This window comes from Ambystoma mexicanum, chromosome 12 (assembly GCF_040938575.1).
Source record: "Ambystoma mexicanum isolate Mex_15411 chromosome 12, UKY_AmexF1_1, whole genome shotgun sequence".
NCBI lineage: Eukaryota > Metazoa > Chordata > Amphibia > Caudata > Ambystomatidae > Ambystoma > Ambystoma mexicanum.
The window spans coordinates 1,037,119,944-1,037,141,091 of record NC_090936.1 but is presented as its reverse complement, the minus strand read 5'-3'; the positions used below and the strand labels follow the sequence as shown (position 1 = coordinate 1,037,141,091).

Below are 21,148 nucleotides of genomic sequence, written 5' to 3'. Positions count from 1 at the left end.
AAGGCGCGATCTCGAAGTGGATTATCAACTGTATACAGCTGTTACTCTTTCTGAAAAAACTCTGCCTTTTACGCCAAGGGCCCATTCTACTAGAGGCATTGGGGCCACTCTGGCTTTCATTGCAAATGTTCCCCTCGACACCATTTGCAAAGCAGCTACTTGGAGCTCTATTCACACTTTTACTCAGCATTACTGCATTGACACTCATTCCAAGACAGATGCACAAGTGGGACAAGCGGTTCTAAGACACCTGTTTGCTCATGACCCTTCTCACATCCCACCTCCTTCTTCTGGTACTGCTCGCTAATCTATGCACAGCATGTGATCTAAGCAGATTCCACAAGCCTCAGAAGGGATACATTACTCACCGTAATCGTATTTCTGATGCTTGTATCTGCTTAGATTCACATGCGACCCACCCTTCCTCCCCTCCGAGAGAAGGCGCATGATTGCTTGTAGTCTTACCTTTTCTGTCTATCTGCTTGGATTATCTGTACTCGCGCTACTCCTCATGCTTCCTCATGTCAGGAAAAAAAAATACAATCTGAGGATCCTAAACGCGTGAGGGATCTTGGGTGCAGTGGACGTCACACTAGGGATAGTATTACTGGCACGCCTGTGTCGACGCCCATTTTCGAGTTTTGAAAAACAAACTGTAATACTCCGCAGCTTCCACTAGATGTCGGCCTATGCACAGCATGTGAATCTAAGCAGATACAAGCATCAGAAATACGATTACGGTGAGTAATGTATCATATATATAATGAAAAAACGTTGTTAAATGGACGTTATGGTTCCAAGTAAAACCGAAAAACCCTTGAAATTTGCAAGTTATGGTAAGCTAAGCAACCATAACTCGCGCCACCATCGTGCACTGCTAAGCCTAACACCCAGGACATCAAAGATGTCATCACAAATGTCATTGATGACATCACTTGTCTGGCTCCCCCTTTTTTCTTTACTGACATATCTAGGCCACATGTTTTTCTTCAGTAACAGTTAGGAACTAAGAATTGTAAAGGTACTATATTTGTAGACTTATCCTTCAAGTATGTTCTTACAATAATTCCCTTATGGTCCAGTTATATCATATGAAACATATACATAGGGGAAGACACAACCTTGAAAAGCAGCAATCCTTTTTGTACATTAAAATAATCAGTAGAGTTATCAGCACGTTCTGATGTTTTTTTTTCTTACTGTACTTTCCCTGTATATGCTCCTATTTTTATGTTGTACTCTATTTACCTTAGGGTCCAAGCACATCATGTGATGTATATACATAGGTTAAGTAACAGCTTAGAAACAGAGCAATCAGTTAGGTTATGAACACTTTCTGCTACTACTGCTGTTTTTTTTTTTACTTCCATTTCCTTGTTTATATTCATATTTGTATGTGGTGTTGTCTTTGTGTTTTGTCTATAATGATGCAATTATGTAGTAAGTGGGTTTTATTACCTACTTATCACATGTTTCACAGTACGCAAAACTCTAATAAGAAAACAGTTATTTCACTATTCAACATGGCAAGCTTATGAATATTACACCATCATGTATGCTGCACACAATGCCTATGTTTCTACATGAGTACCTTAGTATACTGGATTGAACTTAATAATAGAATGCTATTTATATCAATGCATAGCTTAATGCACTAATTAGCACTTGATATTTATTCCAAAAATCCTTTACACTTTTTTTTATTAACATTACACTAAGAATCCCTTGTACAGACTTTTCATGAAAGGTAAATGCACATGTGATGTCATCAATGACATTTGTGATGTCATCTTTGATGTCCTGGGTGTTAGGCTTAGCAGTGCACGATGGTGGCGCGAGTTATGGTTGCTTATCTTACCATAACTTGCGAATTTCAAGTTTTTCGGTTTTACTTGGAACCATAACGTCCCTTTTAACGTTTTTTCATTGAATTTCATAGTTTTTTTTTATTAGTGCAACTTAACCATAACGTCCTTTTCAATGGATGAAGACCACGAGCATCCTAGGTTCTCAATGTGGGAACCCGGGGTGGTAAAAGAAAGATTTTTCTTCCCAAACCAGAATGCCTGCGGTGTCCCGCTGTAGGAAGGAAAATCTTTTACCAAGATGGACACCATGGAAAGGGAAGGCGGGGTGTATAAAGAGAACACAACAGGGCATCGGCGGGGGGGGACCAGGAGAGAGACACGGGGCATGAGCGGGGGAACAGGGGATAGACACTGGGCATGAGCGGGGGGTGGGGGGGAACAGGGGATAGACACGGGGCATGAGCGGGGGTGGGGGGGGAACAGGCGAGAGACATGGGGCATGACCGGGGGTGGGGGCGAACAGGGGAGAGACATGGGGCATGACCGGGGGGGGGCAACACGAGGGAGACACAGGGCATGGGTGGGGGGTACAGGAGGGAGACATGGGGCATGAGTGGGGGGTACAGGAGGGAGACATGGGGCATGAGTGGGGGGTGGGGGTACAGGAGGGAGACACTGGGCATGAGCGGGGGGTGGGGGGAGAACGGGGTGGACACGGGGCATGAGCGGGGTGTGGGGGGAACGGGGGGCAGACATGGGGCATGAGCGGGGGGTGGGGGGAACGGGAGGGAGACACGGAGCATGAGTGGGGGGGAACGGGAGGGAGACACGGGCCATGAGCGGGGGGGGGGTAGGGGGATGGGAGGGTGACACGGGCCATGAGCGGGGTGTGGGGGGAACGGGAGGGTGACGCGGAGCTTACTATGCCGCGCTCTGATGCAAACGATAAACAAAGATTGCAGGCGTCTCTCACAATACGACGCACTGTACGCTTCACCGCAGCCAATAGGAAAGTACGTCAGATGTCCGCAAGCCGCTTGCCCAATCCCTGTCCTGTCCGCGGAGCGAACAGGGAAGTGTGTCCACGAAGCGGACACAGATATCACTAATTTTTTCACTTACATTTTTGATTTTTGTCATTTTTTAAAAAACATCCGGACGGATTTACACCAAATAAAAAAAGCACACTTTCGGGACCAAGCTGCCGGCTGTAGGCATGAGCAAAGTTTTTTCCCATTATGTCTATGGGGGGAAAAAAGTTTTGGGACCCCCCCATATCTTTGCCCCCCCCCCCCCTGTACCAAACCTCACCAAACTTTGCAAATAAATTCAGAGTGGGCCATATAATTTTTTTGCCGTTTGGTGGGGATTCGTCCAGGGGAGCGAAGTTATAAGCCACCCAAAAAGTGCTCTTCCTATGGAAACGGCAACTTAACCATAACTACATGGCCACTACTGTGGCCATGTAATTTTCTTCAAACCTCTCCACTAAGCCTGGTTTCATTGGGTCGGACTTTTTCTGTCATGCAAGAGCAAATATCCATTTTGGAAATGTAAATGTCAGTTGAGTTTTGTGATCCCTTTTCCAGAACGTATCTATCCAAACTGCTCCACACATGAATCTGCCTTGAATCTTTCAAAAATAAAAAGCTGAGCAGGTTGTATTTTGTGGACAGTTTTGAGCAGCACGCTTAACTGTGGCTTGTGTAATCTATGCACTTTTAAATCGCACTATATGCTATTAAAGCTGCCTTTAAGCTAGAAGTCGAGGGAGCTTGATAAAGAAATAGACAGCACAGAGGAGTACTTCAAAGTTTGTTGTATTTGCTTTGTGATCGACAATCTTATCGTAAAAAGTATTGGAGGAAGAAGACTGCAAAGTGGAACAATCAAATCATTATTTTTAACAATTTCTATTCACTACATAATTTGGTGACCTGTTTATTTTGACTTCAGGTTAATGTGAACGTGGACTACATCAGACCTGCAAGTGCTGCCACAGAAACCGTGCCATCCTTCTCAGAGCGCACCTGTGCTACAGTGACGATCGGAGGAATGTGAGTATTTAACATGCTTCGTTTTAGTCGGTAAAACTGCTTGCTTTTCATTCGCATTGGTTATTCAGTTTGCAACGTATTTTTTTTTTGTTCATGTTTTTGGCATCATGTTGGTAGTTTCTTTTACTTGGTTATATTTTCATTTCATCTTAGTTGGTGGAGTGCGTGATGAACTCTGTGAACCTCAACTTCAGATGTTTCGTTGTACTTAACTGCTCACTTTTGCCCTTTTGTAAAGCTCTACGTTGTGTGGATGACATACTCCTACGTTTTCTTTTGTGTAGAACCGCTTCAGACCTTACACCCCATTTCCACCTTTAATTTCCTGTGCCTGGTCTTTCCATCCCATGCTGGCACCTCTTCCCTTAGGCTCGGTGTTGCGCAAATCTAGGATAATATGGTGTCTGATCTGTCTTCTCAGTCTTGCTTAGGATAGAAAGGACACTCTGCTTGGGTTTGTCGCCTGGCTTTTGTTTATTTTGTTTACCTTTCCAAGAAACACTTCCTCAAAGCTACTTAAAAACGAAAGTCTTGTTTTGATCAACCATTTCAAGGCTAAAATGTTTGAGATATGTTAATATGTCCCTTCAGTAATGTTAGTTGAATTTCCCGAAGGGGATTCTCACTTAGATGTGTATCAGGAGGATAATTGTCCTCTAGAAAAGGGATTAATAGAGCTATTCCATACGAGGTTGTTAAGACTGAGGTCTCAAATTCTGAGGGAAGACCTCCATAATATGCAGCTGCGAGTGGCATGGCTTGGTGCTGATAGGAATGGTCACCTAGCTTTGGCGCTCTGCTCCGGTGGAACACTAATACTATAATTCCCCTTATCTTAACACATATTTTGCTTCCTCAGCGGCCCGCTATCTCTTTCTAAGCCTTTTGGCATTCCGTAGCTCCCTCTGCAACAGCTCAGTCTCGGCTGCATTTCCTTGTGTTGAGCCTCTGGTGGGCTGGGCCTGAAGCCGGGTCATCCCTTATCAGAAGCTGCCGGCGTCTCCTGTTAGCTGTGCGGACACTGCGACGTGATTAGTACGCCTCACGTCTGGATAACAAGTTTCCCTCCGAACACTGGTCTTTCCTATGAGTAAACCTCTATCGATAATAGCTCAATTTTAATAGGATAGGAAATTACTTTTAAGAGTCTTCTGTCAAATTCTTCTCCTTGTGAGGGGCTGACCCATCTGTAAACTGCTTTTTGAGGAAAACTAGTGCTTTTTTCTCCCCTATCCCACTGCATAAAGCTTCTGCTCCTTCCTTCTAATTTCTGCCTCCAGCAAGCTAATTATTCAGCTGCTTTTGGATGCTTGACATTTTCTTGCCAGCTCTGAGGGAAAGAAGGAAAGAAATACTGAATTTTACTGCTTTTACATATTTTGTGTTTTATGGCTTCTAAAAAGGGACAGATAAAATGAGCACCCTCCTCGTCCCCTACCACCCTCAAAAGGCGGAAGAGTGAGTCTCCTTACCTAAAGAAGATACAGTTGACCCAGTCATGCAGACCATTTTATCAGAAATAAGGGCTCTTTAACCCTTTACGGAAGATACTAATACTAAATTGCAGCACCTAGACAACAAATGGTCCATCTTTGAAGCTCGGATGATTGAGCTGGAAAGGTGAGTTGGTGATGCAGAAGATGTTTCTAATGAGGTCACCAAGCTGGAAATTCCAGTTGTTGCTCTAAATCAGGCTGAGAATCTTGAAAACAGGAATAGGAGGAACAATTTACGGATGGTTGGCCTTCCGGACGGAATTGAAAAGGATAACCCTACTGCTTTCCTGTATTTGTTTCTACCTCAGATGCTTGATATACCGGCATCTGTGCAGCTCAACATTGAAAGAGCACATTGAATAGGTCCCATCAAGTCACCTCGAAGCTCCATTGGTCCACCCAGGACCCTTATACTAGTCCTCTTGGATTTTACCCATATCACGCTCATTATGGAAAAGGTCTGGCAAATTAAGCATCTGACGTAGGAATGAAAGAAAATGTTCATTACGCAAGATGTCTCCAAAGCAACTGTGGCAAGAAGGAAAGAAATCCCAGCCTATAGACCGGCCCTTAGGCAATTGAATGCCAGATATGATATTCTCCACCCAGCCATCCTAAGTTAACCTAAATGGGCAGACCTCAGCCTTCCCAAATTGGGCAGACTTAGTTGCTTAAGACTGTACATTCAGTCTCATTAAAGGAATGATATGGATATATCAAACCACAACACTTGAATGAACTTAATACCTTGCATGGTGAGCCCTTTTTCTCTCGGCTTCCCGCTCCTCCCCCCAATTGCATTACTTCTGTAACATGGATCGGTGTGGCTGGTTCCTGTTAGCCACAGTTCTACTTATAGTTTTTGGATAGGTTTCACTTTTACCAACCTCCATGTTTTACTGTACGTCCCACTCTCTCCCTTATGTTTCGCTCCCTTTGTCGCCATCTGTTATGCTGGGTACATTTACATACTCTACGTTAACATGCTTTGTTTTATTCAATTAGTATCAAATGATTTGCTGCATTTGTAAATACCTTTTTACATGCTTCCTCTAGTATACGGTTTCATCCTCCATACTTGCGCCACTCAACATAGTCTCTTGGAATGCTAAAGGATTACATAATCCTATCAAGAGACAAAGTGTCATCTCACCTTAATAGATTGAAACCCTCAATTGCCTGCATTCAGAAGTGACATTTTTCAAATGAAGAGGCAACCAAACCTAAGCGACACTGGGTGGGTCAGGTCTTTTCTAGTGCTGCAAATGGTAACAAAAATTGAGTTATTACACTTACTAATAAGGCCTGCCAGCATCCAGTAATAATATTCACAAACACAACACAGAAATCCCGTTGGCTAGGGTTAAAGTACTAGTATCCTGATGGTCTCCTCTCTAGCTGCTGGGGCCGCCTGGAATTTATTAAAATGATGATCTCCCCCATTATCCTTTACCTTCTCTATATGGTACCAATTCCCCTTTCTACTTCCCTTTTCAAATCCATAGACACCTGCCTAGTTAAATTCCTATGGGGGAAAAAAGCAGCACAGATTTTTGCTCAGTAAATTTTAAAAAGTCCCGCATTCAGGGTGGTATTGGCTTCCCTGATTTTTAAAAAATATCACATGGCTTTCGTCATCAAACAAACACAGTTGTGGTTTGCTCATGAGGAGTCAACATGTGTACCTAATTGGGTACATATGGAAAGAGTTATGGTTTCTCCGATTTGCCTTGCAGAGCTTTACCTTATTAAAGGTAAGAACAAAGTTACTAAAAACTCCTGTATTCGCCTATCTGCACTCTTAGATTATGTAGGTTTCCGTCTTTTGCTAAAAAGGCCCTGTTCGTCTCTCCTTTCATCTAGTTTAATCCCCTGATTAATATTAAAGGTAAATCTATTTTTGGAAACCATGGCTCTCCAGAGGTATCACATTTTGTAATCAATTCTTCTTGTAGGGTGTTATCACTTTTAATGAATTTGCTACCAGGTTTCACATGCTTACCTACTTCCTGATGCAATAACTTGACATTCTTGCTGCAATTGAGTCGTTAATGTATAGCTCCAATATGCCTAACACGCAGAGGCTACTACATATGCTGAATTCTGATATTACCGCCTATGGATTACTAAATCCTAATGCTGGATTCTACTACTCCAATGGTTTATCTTCTTCATAGTGACTGGAAACATTACTGCCTGCTACCTGACCTTCAGCAATGCTGCCCCCCCACAATGGAAATGCGTCTAAGATTACTGCTTCTGCCAGCCTAATACAAACTTTTTTCCATCATAGAGCCTTCATCACCCCTGTTTCTCTTTTCAAGTTTGGATTAGCACCTAATGATAGTTGGAGCTGTTTACATTCCCAGGGCTCCTTCAAACATATGTTTGTACAATTTTTTAATATGTCAAACCATTTTGGAACTCTGTTTGGAACACCATCATGTGTATCTTCAACTTTCACCAAGATTTTCTTTTTTGACTTCCTTATTTTTGGTAGTTCTCTTCTGCATAATGCGTCCTCTAACAAACATGCAGGGTTTTTGTTTAATGGTTGCAATCAAACCATCACTACTAATTGGAAAAACCTATGTCATATTCATTACAATTTCTGGTGGAACTCTATTTGTAATATCCACAGATTAGAAAGTTGTAATTCCTCTTCTCCTGATCTACTTTGTAAACATCATTTGAAATGGCAGCCTTTTCTTAATTTCCTTTCTAATGCTGATTCTCATTAATACCCTACAAGCATTATTTGTCATGATAGTTCCTGTACCCCCTTTTTCCCCCCTCTTGTGTTTGTCCTGTCCCGTCTGCCTTGTCTTGTCGTTTGTATTGTCATCTTCCATTTTATTTAAAAACTCTTAACCTGCTTCATTCAATTGTACATATATACTTGGCTTACATATGCATCAAATATCTGTTACTATTTCTTTTATGCGTCTTCCTTGCATTTGCCATATATTTTACATATCTCTGGTATGTATTAGTTGGCATGTATATCCAATTCCTTTAATAAAATCTTTAAACACAAGACTGAGGTCTCAGAGGGGAGACCTCCATAATGAGCAGCTGCAGAATCTCTGCAGGGGGAGGGGCTGATTTTTGCTGGTTTCTTCTAGCTCATGGGTGCACAACATGCGGGCCAATTGCGGCCCACCCTGCCATTTTGTCCAGCCCGCGAGGCACAAAGACTTTCCTAATGGAGTGTGGCCCGCAAGCAGCATCGGCCGCCCTCCATTAGGAAAGTCTTTGTTGTCTTCCGGGCCGGACAAAACACTGGCCCTCATTGCCTCAGCACACACGCACCACGCAGCTCCTACTAGCCACGTAGTGCGTGTTGTTGGGTGTCCTGACCCACGTTTAAGCTATCATGCTACAACATTTGGTGCTGTGGGCTTAGAAAATTCAAGATGGCGGAAAACCCACATGTGCGCCGAAATCCAGGAAAGCTGCGCAGTTTGTGCGCCCACCAAAATGGTTGCCTCACTTGCCACCCACCAGTGCGAGAATGAAAGGCCGGGTTGCCATGAGGGAAATGGGTTGCCAAAGGAAAAACAGTAGCGCCGGTTAGCTTCAAAGCGCTTTAAAACCACCATTGGACTACCCGCACAGTAGTCTGAAACCATTGGGAATGGCAATGCTGATTGCCAAATGCAACTTAGAATTGTGGGGAATTCATTTGTTAAATCCCAAAAATGGGTGCAGTACCAGTACTCACCACTATCCAAAAGCCGGCGTTTTAAAACCACCCTGTGTTTCTCTTAAGGCAGGCTCAAAATGCCTATTTTCAAACATTACAATATGTGCAAAATATTCACTGAACACCAGCAGACATTTGGCAGAATGGAGTTTTGTGTGCCTACAAAATCTGGGAAATGAAGAGCCCAGAACAATGCTTATAACAAAACTGGCTGAGCTATGGAGTCAGCAGTTTAAGTTGCACTGGATTTAAAGACACTAAAATCGAAAATGTTTAGATTAAATGAGTGACCTATGTTTGGTGTCACATGCCTTTGTAACTGTTGAAATGTCATAGTTTTGCACTTAGAATCAGCATTCTAGCTGCATGTGTAAAATTGCAAGTTAATTTAAAAAGCAACAAAAACATGACAGTTAGCTGAAAGTCTGGCTTAAGGAACTGAATTCTGCCTGGCAACTACCCCCATCAGGAGTGAAACTTGAGTCACAGCTGTGTTCCCAGGCCTAGCTGCCCTTTTGCTGCTCACACTAAGGATATGCCATCTATCTGATAATTGAATTACCTGTGCTCTACAGGAGCTCTGAACAAAGCCTGTCTTGACTCATGCAAAGGTTTTATTACAGCGGTCGTAAAATGTAGCTTCCTCTTGGCAGAAGCTGGGAGGGGCACTGCCTGTGAGAGCAAGCTGGCTTGGCAGAACTGGATAAACCAGTATTTCTACCTTGTGCTGAGAGGAAACCACACCCCTTTGGAGCCAGAACATAACTTTAAAAAGATGGATCATTCATAGAGCGGACATGTGAAAATTTTATAAATGATACCATAATTCTTGTGATTTTTCTGCCCACAGTTTAAGAGGTTTTTAGAACCGGTGGTATGTTCAGGGGGGTGTTAGCGGAAAAGTGGATATTACTCTAAATGTATGCATGTTAAAAATATGAAACTTCATCAGTTAATGTCCATACTCCCTGCGCACATGTGTGTAAATTTGGGTCAATGTCCGGAATTGCAAAATCAGTTAAAAAGTGAAATATGTGCCATTTCAGAATGCAAGCTCCCAGGAAGAGCAGAGTTTGAACAGGGTATACCTCCTGTAATGCATGATGGGTGCATATGATTTTAAAACAATATGTACCTCTGCAAATATGTATTTGTTTCAAATCTAGATTTGTGTGTAAGTTGACAGGAGGAGTGGACTCTCTGCAAGCCATAAAATGACATCACGCTGACACACACTTCCTTCCCCAATCAAATGAGAAATGGAAGTTTGACCAATTAGAAGCTGAGAGAGAGGTAGGGTCAGTGAAGCTAGAACACACCCACATTCTAAACACATAAAAGCAGACAGACAGGACAGATAGGGACCTTCAATTCCATCTGCCGCTGGAAGCTCTGCCGGAAAAATCCATACTTACCTCAATCAAACTTCAAAGAGCCAACACTTAGACTCCAAGATAAACAGAGACTTCAGAACCTTAACCAAAAAGGTCACTGCCAGCAAGAGTATTTGTCAGCAGGCCTAAAAATCTTTTTGCAACTGAACTCTTCAGACAGCCGGCTGACGCCGTCTGAATTTTGCCAAGAACTTTTGCAAGAACCCGGTGACAGAAATATCCAAAGAGAAGGCAGGACCCGACCCAGAGAACCGGTGCCTAGCAGAGACCAGGCCATTGTATCCAGAGTGCTGACCCCGATGCTGTGAGCAGTTCCAGAGACCAGACGCTGTGCCCAGAGACCGTCCGAAGTCCAGACCTGTTGACCAGATCGTGACAAAGCCGCCTTCCTGTTTAAAATCTCGTGAGTACCGCCAAACTGTACCAAACCAAAGCTCTTAGTTTAAATTCATCTAATTCAATCTATTTAACCTAAGTAGAACTGCCTGATAGCTCCAAATCTGTCACCTGTCATTTCTAGTAAAATCTGTCACTTGTCATTTTCTAGTTGCAAGCTGCACTTGTCATTTTGAGCTTTTAAAATAAATTTCAAATCTGAAAAACGACCTTCACAAAATCGCTTATATCTCCATGACCGTTTGTGATAGAGACTTGCAGTAACCGCATTCCTACCCCCTATAGTTTTACCGCAATCGCGGAACACGCATCCGTGAATTTTACCGCGATTTGCAAATTTCTCCTCGTGTAAAAACCGCTGCTGCTTGCCTTCCATTTGCCAGAAATTCGTTTAACCTGCTAATCATTCCTGAATCATTGCAAGAGTGAGCCTGAGCTAATATTAACTAGATACCACTCACCCTGAACCTATAGAGGGAATCAAAAGCATTTTAGCATACTTTTCACTGAATTGCCAGCACATATCAAAGCATTTTGCCTGTGTTTTCAAACTTCTGTAGTCTAAGCTTGCTGGGGTGAACTGAATTACAGTTGATCGCATTTCTGAGAACTGTGTGTTTTCCTTCCATTTCCTTGCATTGCATAAAGAGGGGGGGAGTGAATAGCCAGAGAAAAGTGATTACATTGTTTGGTTGAAATCATATTGAGTATTTTCTATACTGCATTTCATTCATTGAACCTTGCATTTCCTTGAACCCTATAAAGCATTCTCTACCACATTATACTTCTGTACCTATTTACCACTGTGCTACCTTATCCATTTCATGTCAACTCCTTATTGATTATAGAGAAGCGTGTTAGTGCCAGATTCTCCGTTGTTAATCTTTATCATATCAGATTAAGTGTGATATTCAATTATTAATTTATTATAAGGTGTGACATATATATATATCTATTGTTTAAATTATCAAATAAACCTTTTAACTTACAAAACAGAACTACTTCTTGGCTCAGTGGGGTCAGGGGGATTCCAAGAGAGGGGTGTTATATAGGGGTAGTCATCCAGAACGCATGAACTGGACATAAAGATATATCAATAAGGGTTTTCATTCAGTATTATAGACTAGGCGTTGACTTAGCTGTAGTGTTGAATTGAATCCTCTTACAGTGTGTGCTGCACCAATGGAGGGCCAGCATTACGGCTGGCGTGGCCAGTAAGGCTTGATGCCGGAAGGCATTTCAGCCTTGCTTGCCACGCCAGCCGTAGTACCGCTCCACTTACTTTCTAGCTAGCCTGCCTTCCAGCACGTCCAGTAAGTGGTCTGTATGTTTGTGCTGTGTTTGGGGGGGGGGGTGTCGGGTGTACATGAATGTTTGTTTTTGTATGTTTGTGGTGTTTGTTGCGATGCGGGGGTGGGGGTATGTCGGGTCTGTATGGGTGTTTGTATGCCTGCGCAGTGTATGTTGAGATGGGGGTGTGTTAGGTCTGCATGGGTGTTTGTATTTGTATGTCTGCACAGTGTATGTTGATATGCGGGGCTGGGGGGTGCGTCAGGTCTGTATGGGTGTTTGTATTTGTATGTCTGTGCAGTGCATGTTGAGATGCTGTGGTGGGGGGGGTTGTGTTTGTATGGGTGCATAGTGTATTGGTGTATGCTTGTGAGTTTGTTCTGAGTTGGGGGATGGGGTGGGGTTCGTGTCAGTATGGGTGCATAGTTTGTTGATGTATGTTTGTGAGTTTGTGTGCTGAGTTGGGGGATGGGGGTTCGGGTCCGTATGGGTGCATGGGGTGGGGGCCATGGGGCATAGTGTTTGGTTGGGGGTTGGAGCCATGGGGCATAGAGTTTGGTTGGAGGGCGGGGGCCATGGGGCATAGTGTTTGCTTGAGGGGCGGGGACCATGGGGCATAGTGTTTGGTTGGGGGTGGGAGCTATGGGGTATAGTGTAGGACCCCAAGCGAGAACCCAATAATAAAGCTAAAACAGGCACAGTTAGGAGATGTACATCCTTTGCTTTTTGTTGAAACCTGACTTGACGAAGGCCATACTTCTCTTGGGCAACCCAAACAGCAAAGTATAGCAGTCCAAAATAACGGAATGTCCAATCAAGGGTCAATAAAATATATATAATTAAACAGACAGTATGCAATAACTAAATAGAAATGAATAACAATGGAAAATGTGTAGTAAAATATGTATGTTTGAAATACAAATAAAAATCGTTACACCTCAAAAACCAATTGTTTTTCCGTGTGTTTAATAAAAATTGGGGGCTGAAAAATCCTCCTGTCATGCCACGCCCCGCCGCGCCTACCGCCCCACCCACATTTACTTTTCAGCCCACTATAGCCATCATGTAAGGTACTTTCGGACCTCTGTCAAAATCAGTTGTGCACCCCTGTAATAGCTCGATGTTCGTGACTTCTGTTTAAGAACTTCACTTTTGACTCTTGGTTGGAAGTATGTAAATAATTCAGTGAGATGCACAAAATGTTGAGTGTGTTAAAGTTAACGCTCTTCTGAGCCTAAAATTATTGAGCTTGTTAAAGTTGACATTCTTCACGGAGCATAAAAGTTAATCTTTGCGAATCTGCTTCTTGGTGAGGATGCGGTGTTGGCCGTACTACTTTTTTTAAACACATTTCTTTGGGGTGTGATAAGCATAATTTCCAATGAGCCGTGGATTCCTATGTCCTTACTGTGCCGCGCATGCAAATTAGACTGTGCCACCAACCTGTCCAACTTGCAACATTATGTGGAATTTCAGACACAACCCTTGAAAAGATATTTGCAGTGAAAGGCCAGCATGAATCTTTTAGACGCCCTGGTTGATGTGGCCCTTTCTAAAGGTATGACTATCCTGCCTACGCATGACCCCATGGCCATCTCAGCCACGGCCCTTCCGACCTCCACCCTTAAGTGTGCCCTAATTAATGCCCGTTCTGTTCCTGCACATGCTCTGGACATTCATGACTTAATTCTCAAAAACAACACTGACCTCCTTATCACTGAAACCTGGTTGAATGACTCATCAGGGCCTGCCCTCTCCCTGGCCATCCCAGACGGATACACCATTTACAGGCAAGACCGACACCTTCTTAGAGGCGGGGGAGTAGCCCTCATTGCCAAAGACAACCTCACCATTAGGAGGATCGAAGGGGAACTTGGCAGCTGTGACTACCTTCCCTTAGAATCTATTATTCCCCCAACCTCACCCTGACCCTTCATATTGTTTATCGACCTCCAGGTCCCATTGCCGAATTCCAGGAATCCCTCATCCAAGCACTCTCAGCGAACCTAAAGAAAAATTCCAAAGTCCTTCTCACAGGTGACCTTAACCTAGGCCTCAACACCCCTATGACGCCCACGCGGCTGCCCTAAATAAAGCCCTCGCCACTCTCGGATTCTCACAAATGATCTTGAATCCTACCCACCTCAAAGGGCGCGCTCTGGATTGGGTTGGCCACCACAACTGCCCAGTGCTAATCACTGGTAACTCTCCTGTCCCGTGGACAGACCACCATCACATCCAATTTGACTTGGACACTTCTAAAGGACCCCCTAAACCCACCATCCCTCTTCCCGCAGCTCTCGCAAGAAGCTCCCGCTTACTAACTGTAGAAAGGATCACGCCCTTCCTTGAGGTACCGGCTCTCCAAGCCCCCTTTTCAACTGACCCTGACACCCTTGCCAACGCTTTCAAACTGACAATCACCAATGCGGTTGATGCGGTCGCCCCTCTCACTCTCAGAAAATCTAAGAAAGCCAAGCATACTAACGCATGGTTCTCCCAAGAGCTTCTTCAGCTTCGTTCCAAGAAACGAGCTGCCCTCTTAGCCTGGAGAAATAAACCAAACGACGCTACCAAATCCTCCTTTAAGACTATCTCTAAGGACTACAAAACAGCTATTATCTTCGCTAAAGCTAACTCCTTCAACAATAGGATTGCCAACGCCAAATCTAGTACCAAAGAAATCTTCACCATCTTCAGGGAACTTGAAACTCCGTCCACCCCACCATCCACCATCCAGAAAGATGAAAAATGGTGTAATGACATCCAAACCGCCATGTTTAATAAACTAAATACCCTGCAAATTAAAATTCAGGCACACCAAAAAGCTATGACCCTCCTAATCGCCAACCAGAATACTAACACCAACAAAGAGACCAAAGCCCACTCCTGTCCGCCTTTCGACTTCAAAGACATCACTGAATCTGAGGTCATCACGCTCTTAAAAACCATCAAACCATCTAACTGTAAAGGCGACGTATGCCCTGCACAGCTAATCAAAGACTGCGGTCCTACCCTGGCCCCCTTCCTCACAGCCTTCATAAATGCATCCTTTCAGTCTGGCCATGTTCCAACTGACCTTAAGGAAGCCTGGGTCCGTCCGCTCCTCAAAAAGCCCTCACTTGACCCATCAGTACCAGGGAACTACAGACCCATCACTACTGTCCCCTTTCTATTGAAAATTTTGGATAAAGCGGCCTACCATCAAGTCCAAAAATTCCTCGAAGAGCACCGCCTTCTCGGCCTTCGGCAGTCTGGTTTCAGACCTCGTCATGGGACGGAAACAGCCCTACTTGACCTAAAAAATCAAATGGATGACATTCATGACGCAGGCAAACCAGCGCTCCTGCTCCTCCTCGATCTATCAGCAGCTTTCGATCTCGTTGATCACAACACACTCTGCCACCATCTCTCTATAGCAGCCAACTTCTCCCCAAAAGCATGTGCATGGATCACCTCATTCCTACAGGAAAGGGCCATGAAAGTCTTCTCGGACTCAGCATGCGCATCTCCTAGTCACATCAAATGTGGGGTGCCCCAGGGTTCCTGCATAGCACCCACCCTCTTTAACCTGTTCACACGTCCTCTCTTCAATCTCCTTGATTCTATGTGCATCTCATACACAAATTATGCGGATGACACCCAAGTACTCATCCCGCTTACAGGTGACTATGAGTTGGACAAGAACACCCTCAACTCCATCTACGCCACCATCCAAGCCTGGATGGCTGACAATTGGCTTTGTCTCAATAGCGAGAAGACCAAGCTTTTACTTATTGGGTCACCAACCATTCTAGGCAACTTTGACAAACAATACACCTCCTTTACCCTCGACAACATACCGATTGCGGTATCCCATTCAGTCAAGACTCTAGGAGTCTACCTCGACTCTAATCTCACCATGGACAAGCATGTTAATGCCATAGCCTCCTCAGCAGCATACTACTCCAAACTCATCTACGCAGCAAGGCCCTTCCTATCCTCACAAAATGGTCTCACTATTGCTAGGGCCATCATAGGATCTAGGTTGGACTACTGCAACGCTCTCCTTGGTGGGATCTCCGGAAAAAACATCGCTAAACTCCAGCTTGCCCAGAACAACGCCCTCAGGGCCGCTACAGGTTTTTCCAGGAAAGACCACATTTCTGACCTTAGGAGGCAGGTCCACTGGCTGCCCATTAGGCAGAGGATCATCTTTAAAATCCTCTCCCTCACCCATAAATGCCTCCATGACCTTGCTCCCCCCTACCTTGCCCAGAGAATTTCACGACCCACCTCGGCCAGACCCACCAGATCTGCCTACACCAACCTGATTTCTACCCCCAAGACTTGTAGAGTACGTGCGGGCGGTTCGAGCTTCTCAGCCCTAGCAGCCTCACATTGGAACGCCCTACCTCCGCTCCTCAGGGGGATTGACTCTCAGCCTTCCGCAAAGCCTTAAAAACCAGGCTGTTTGTCTAAACCTTCCTTCCTTTATATCTACAGGCATACGAACGTCATTTGTAACTATGCTCCGCTCCTCTCTTTGTAACTAAGTACCTTTATGTTTCCTATGTTTACATAATCTTGCTGCTTACGCCTTCATGTAATAGCGCCTCGATGTCTATGGGCTGCAGTGCGCTCTACAAATGTAAAAAATAAAATAAACAGTGTGGAAAAAATCCTTGTATGCTTGAATGTGTGGTATTTATAAAGCTAGTCTCCCTAGGTGGGAAGCAATGAAGCGATGCGTATGGGGAACACGCAGGTGATTAAAGTATGTATGGGAAGCAGAGGTAGCTGGAGTGGGTAGGTGCAAATGGACCAGTCTTTAGATCACTTCAGTGCTCCTTGTTAAGGTATGGTGAGTGGGAGCACTGCTGTGTTTCTCAAATTTGGCCGTGCCATTCGTAAAATTCACTGTGTGGTTGATTATCTGCATTGTTTCTGAGGCCTCTTTGGCTTCGGGCATTGCAGGCTGGTACGTTGTCATCACATTCAATAACCTGAATGACTGACTTGGGAAATGGTTTACGTTTTATGGGAGACAGCAAGCCGGCAGGGATCCTTCTGCTTCCACTTTCTGGGAGGCACATTGGGTAGAGGCCAGCCCAGTTACCAGATACCCAGTTTCGCTTCCCACACATCAATGGAGAGAGTGTTCAGGTAACTTGCAAACCTACATGCACATATTGGAGCTAGACATCGGTTCATGCCGTCCGATTATTCACATTAATTTAAAATGATTGAGGGCATGCTTTGTTTTCTGGCTTATGGGGAGGTTGTTCGAGAATTTCCTAATACTGCAAGGGATTTCCTGGTTTGTCTTTTGAACCTGGGTTTACTTATGTTACCCCAGGAAGTTGCTATGCAGTTTTATCTTTGGAGCAGGAAGCCAAATTGGATATTTTCAGTTCTTTTGAGATAAGAGCCCAGGTCTGGAGTCTCAAAATAGGTTTTGCTGCTTTACCTTTGGATAAGTAGAATTTGGTTTGTTTGCTTTGTCCAAGGTGGGGTCTATTACAATAGTCTGTGCAAGAAGGGACAAGGGCTCTGGTCAACTAGCCTTCTGTCATTTTCAAAAAGGGGACAGGTCTCATTCGGATATGGAGCTTGAAGTGTAATTGTTGGGGCTTGGGGGTCTTAGTGATTGTAGTGCGTTTGATTTTGAAAATTATTCGTAGATTCTTTGTGGCTAAATGGGGTGCCTAAAGTAGCCTTGAGGGGTGGCCATTTTAAAGCTAGTGTTGCCGGGGTTGGGAATCCCAAAGAAGATGATCAGACTTGGAGGCATTAAGGAAGAGATTCTCTGGTCCTGGATAGCCTGCATTCTTTGGAGGAGTTATGGACTTAAGTTATGAGGAATTGTGGACTTGATATTCCAGCTTCAGGCATACCTGAGAATCATCCACATATAACTGGAAAGATTTTGAGAAGATTGATGTCCGCTAAACCATATATGGAGCCCTGAGTTCATCACAATTAGGGGAAGATTGTTGAGTCGAAGTCTTGCATTTTGAGCCTAGTTGTGATTGTCAAGGTAGTTGGTGATTCTCTTCAAGGCAGTACCATCTATCCCAATATGAAATTGTAATCTGTTTAGTGTCTGACGGTTGACTGTATTGGATCCTGCCAGTGGCTCAAGGATTGCTAGGGCTGTTAGTGTATTGTCTAGTGCTTTCAAATGTTCCTCTTTCATGAAATGGAGACTGGTTTCAGTACTCCTACTTTGAGCTAAACCCAGATTGGTTTGCATGAAGTAGTAGGTTCCCTTACTGTGAAGGACTGGTTGGGTGGTAGTTATCTATTCCAGGATTTTGCCAATTAAAGGAATGTTGGATCGGAGTTAGTAGTTTTCGGTTTATCTGGGTCAGCATTTTTTTACAGCAGTGTTATGGGGATGTTGGAAGAAAGATACCAGCACTCAACCAAAGGACTAAACCTGGAAGGCAGGGTCTTGAAATGGCTGTGAATAAAGGCTGATTATGAGACCTATTCAAGCACCAGGTCAAGGTCAGCACAGAATACACCCTTGTAGTTTTACCTAAAAGGCACACTAAGCTGGTGCAGAATCTGTGATCACTTTGAAAATAAAATTTGGAAGCACAAAAGACAAATTATTTTGTTTTCTTCTACCCCAATACCCACATAGATATGCCGGGGAAGACCCCAACCCATACCCCTGTAACAGTTTGAGAGGTCACCCTCAAAACAGGGAATTCCTTCCTCCCCAATCTAGCTGTCTCACAACAAACCTTGTTCAGTCATATTTCAAATTAAAATCATGCTCCTTCGATCCCTCCCCCTGTGCCTCCAATGAGTCAAGAACCAGGTTGATGTACAGAAAATATATTTGTATTTATTTCAGTAATAGGTAAATGAGATCGCACTAAAACTACACACACCACCCTCTTTGTGGCTCACAACAATTACACTTACGTCCCATCCCCTTTCCTCCATACTGTATGGGTGTCCCTTCCTAGGGACGGAAGACAGAACCTTTCACCAGAAAAACCTTCTTCCTCTTTAAACTAGAGGCGCGCGGGGGTGCAGCCCTGGGAGCATGCGCTACCCTCACTCAGCACACCGGCGCCACTCGTCCATCCCCTTTTCCGCATCGACGGGAACAAGCTGATTTCACCAGCGCTCCTGGGTTTGGCCTTGCCATGTAATTGCACACGCTCTTCCCTGGATTCTTCTCTTATCGTTTTGTCTTCATTTGTCATATAAGTACTTCCCCCTCCGGCGTCAGGCTTCTCCCGGCGCATGTAGACTTCATTGGGTTTCAGCAGGAGTCCAGCCTGCGAGGGACTCTTTCCCACGTCTGACCCCCTCACTCTTTTCCACCGCTCCCTTGGCCCCGACCACGCCTGGGAGGGTTGCACTGCGTGCAACTGACTCCACGCACACTGAAGATCAGGCTAGCCAGGTGGTGGGAACTCTTCCAAACGTCACCTACAGAGGTCTTGAAGTTTGTCCAGCAGAGATCTAGGCCCAACGGAGGGCTGTTATTTTCCATCGCACCCCGTAAGGGTGACTCCTTCCAGAGGAAACGCCCAAGCGGGAGGAACCTCTCAGGTTCTGTTACCAGCACATGCATCAAGGCTAACCCAGCTACTAGCCTTACAGCCGAGGGGTCTTCAGAAACTACCGGTATCAGTGCTGAGGGACCGCAAGGTTCTTCTACCAGGTCTTCACCCAAGGGACTTCGGCATAGCACCGGCACCGTGTCCGAGGGGGCGCCTGCACGCAGCACTACCAACGTCAGTGCCGAGGACGGTATGCCTTCCAGGCCTAGACCTGAGGTACGGGATAGGCCTCACGTTCCAACACCGAGAGACTTGGGCGAGGCAGTGTCCGGAGGGCCATGCACCACGACTTTGGCACACAGCGCCACAAAATGGCTGCCGTGCCAGACAACATGGCTGCTCCTCCGATGCCACTCCTAGGAACAGAGCAGGCAGGTGAAGGAGTTTCAAGGTGGGTCTGGTGTCAACCAAGTATGTGGTCTTCCCCGCACAACCCAGACTGAGTGTGCTCTGCCCCCAGCCACTCCATCAGTATCCCCTGCCTTCTCTTCAGCCTCTGAAGACCGGTTCTGCCAACATTTTTGGGGTTGTTGCAAAACCCCCCGGATGGGTGCCATCCTAAGGGATGCAGTCAGGGACTTGCTCCCTCTGGTCACTCCACTGGCGCCTATAGTCATTCCTCCCATGGCTCTGGCACCCCAGGCCCCAATTCAGCCCCTGCTGCCGGCTCCTTCGAAACCGCCCCCAGTGCAGCTGGCTCCCAGCCAATCTCTGCAGCAGCCTCTGGTCTCCACATCCCAGCTCATGGTGCCCAGCACTCCTCCTCCCACGGCGAACCAGCCCGACACCCAGGTGGATACAGACAAGGAGGACCCCGACACATCGTCAGCGAAGGCCTTTGACGACAGGCTTGCTGGTTTGGCAGAATATCTGGGCTTTCCTCATCCCGAGGTAGAGCAGCCCGAGGAGGGGTGTTGGCAGAGGTCATCTCCCTAAGATCCCCTACCAGGATGGGTGTCCCTATGCAGAAGGACGTTGTCGCGCTGGCGAAGAAAGGTTGGCTCAAGCCACACTCGGCCCAGCCTGTCAATCGGCGCCTCGATGCCAATTATAGACAGATGGAGGCGGATACACTCTTGGTATCAATGCACCCCCAGCCGCACTCATCGGTAATCCCTGCTGCGTCACTCTACTCTAAGCCCGTCGTCCTCAGCCACCTCGTCCTCGGTGCTGCTAGGCAAGGAGAAGATGACCTTGGAGGCGTATGGGGAAAAATCTGTACTCCAATGCCTTCCTGCACCTGAGTCAAGCCAACACGGATGCCATGCTGGCAGCTGCTAACCGGAGGTTGTGGCGGGAAATAGCAGACTTTCTTCCGGAACTTCCGGTGCAGAGCCAGGCACGCTTCAAGGCGGGTCTAGGAGAATCCGGGCTGGTAGCGCAGGACATTATGGAATCCGCAGTGGCCCACATCGATGTGTCTTGCTGGGCCA

General features: G+C 45.4%; 1 protein-coding gene across 1 annotated transcript in view; it reads left to right on the top strand.

Moving 5' to 3' along the window:
• SND1 (staphylococcal nuclease and tudor domain containing 1) overlaps positions 1–21,148 on the top strand; it is a 2,477,133-nt gene that overhangs the window by 839,141 nt on the left and 1,616,844 nt on the right. Inside the window, exon 12 of the mRNA XM_069629563.1 lies at positions 3,765–3,865. Within this exon, the coding sequence (XP_069485664.1) occupies positions 3,765–3,865 (101 nt within the window). The remainder of the gene's footprint in view (positions 1–3,764; positions 3,866–21,148) is intronic.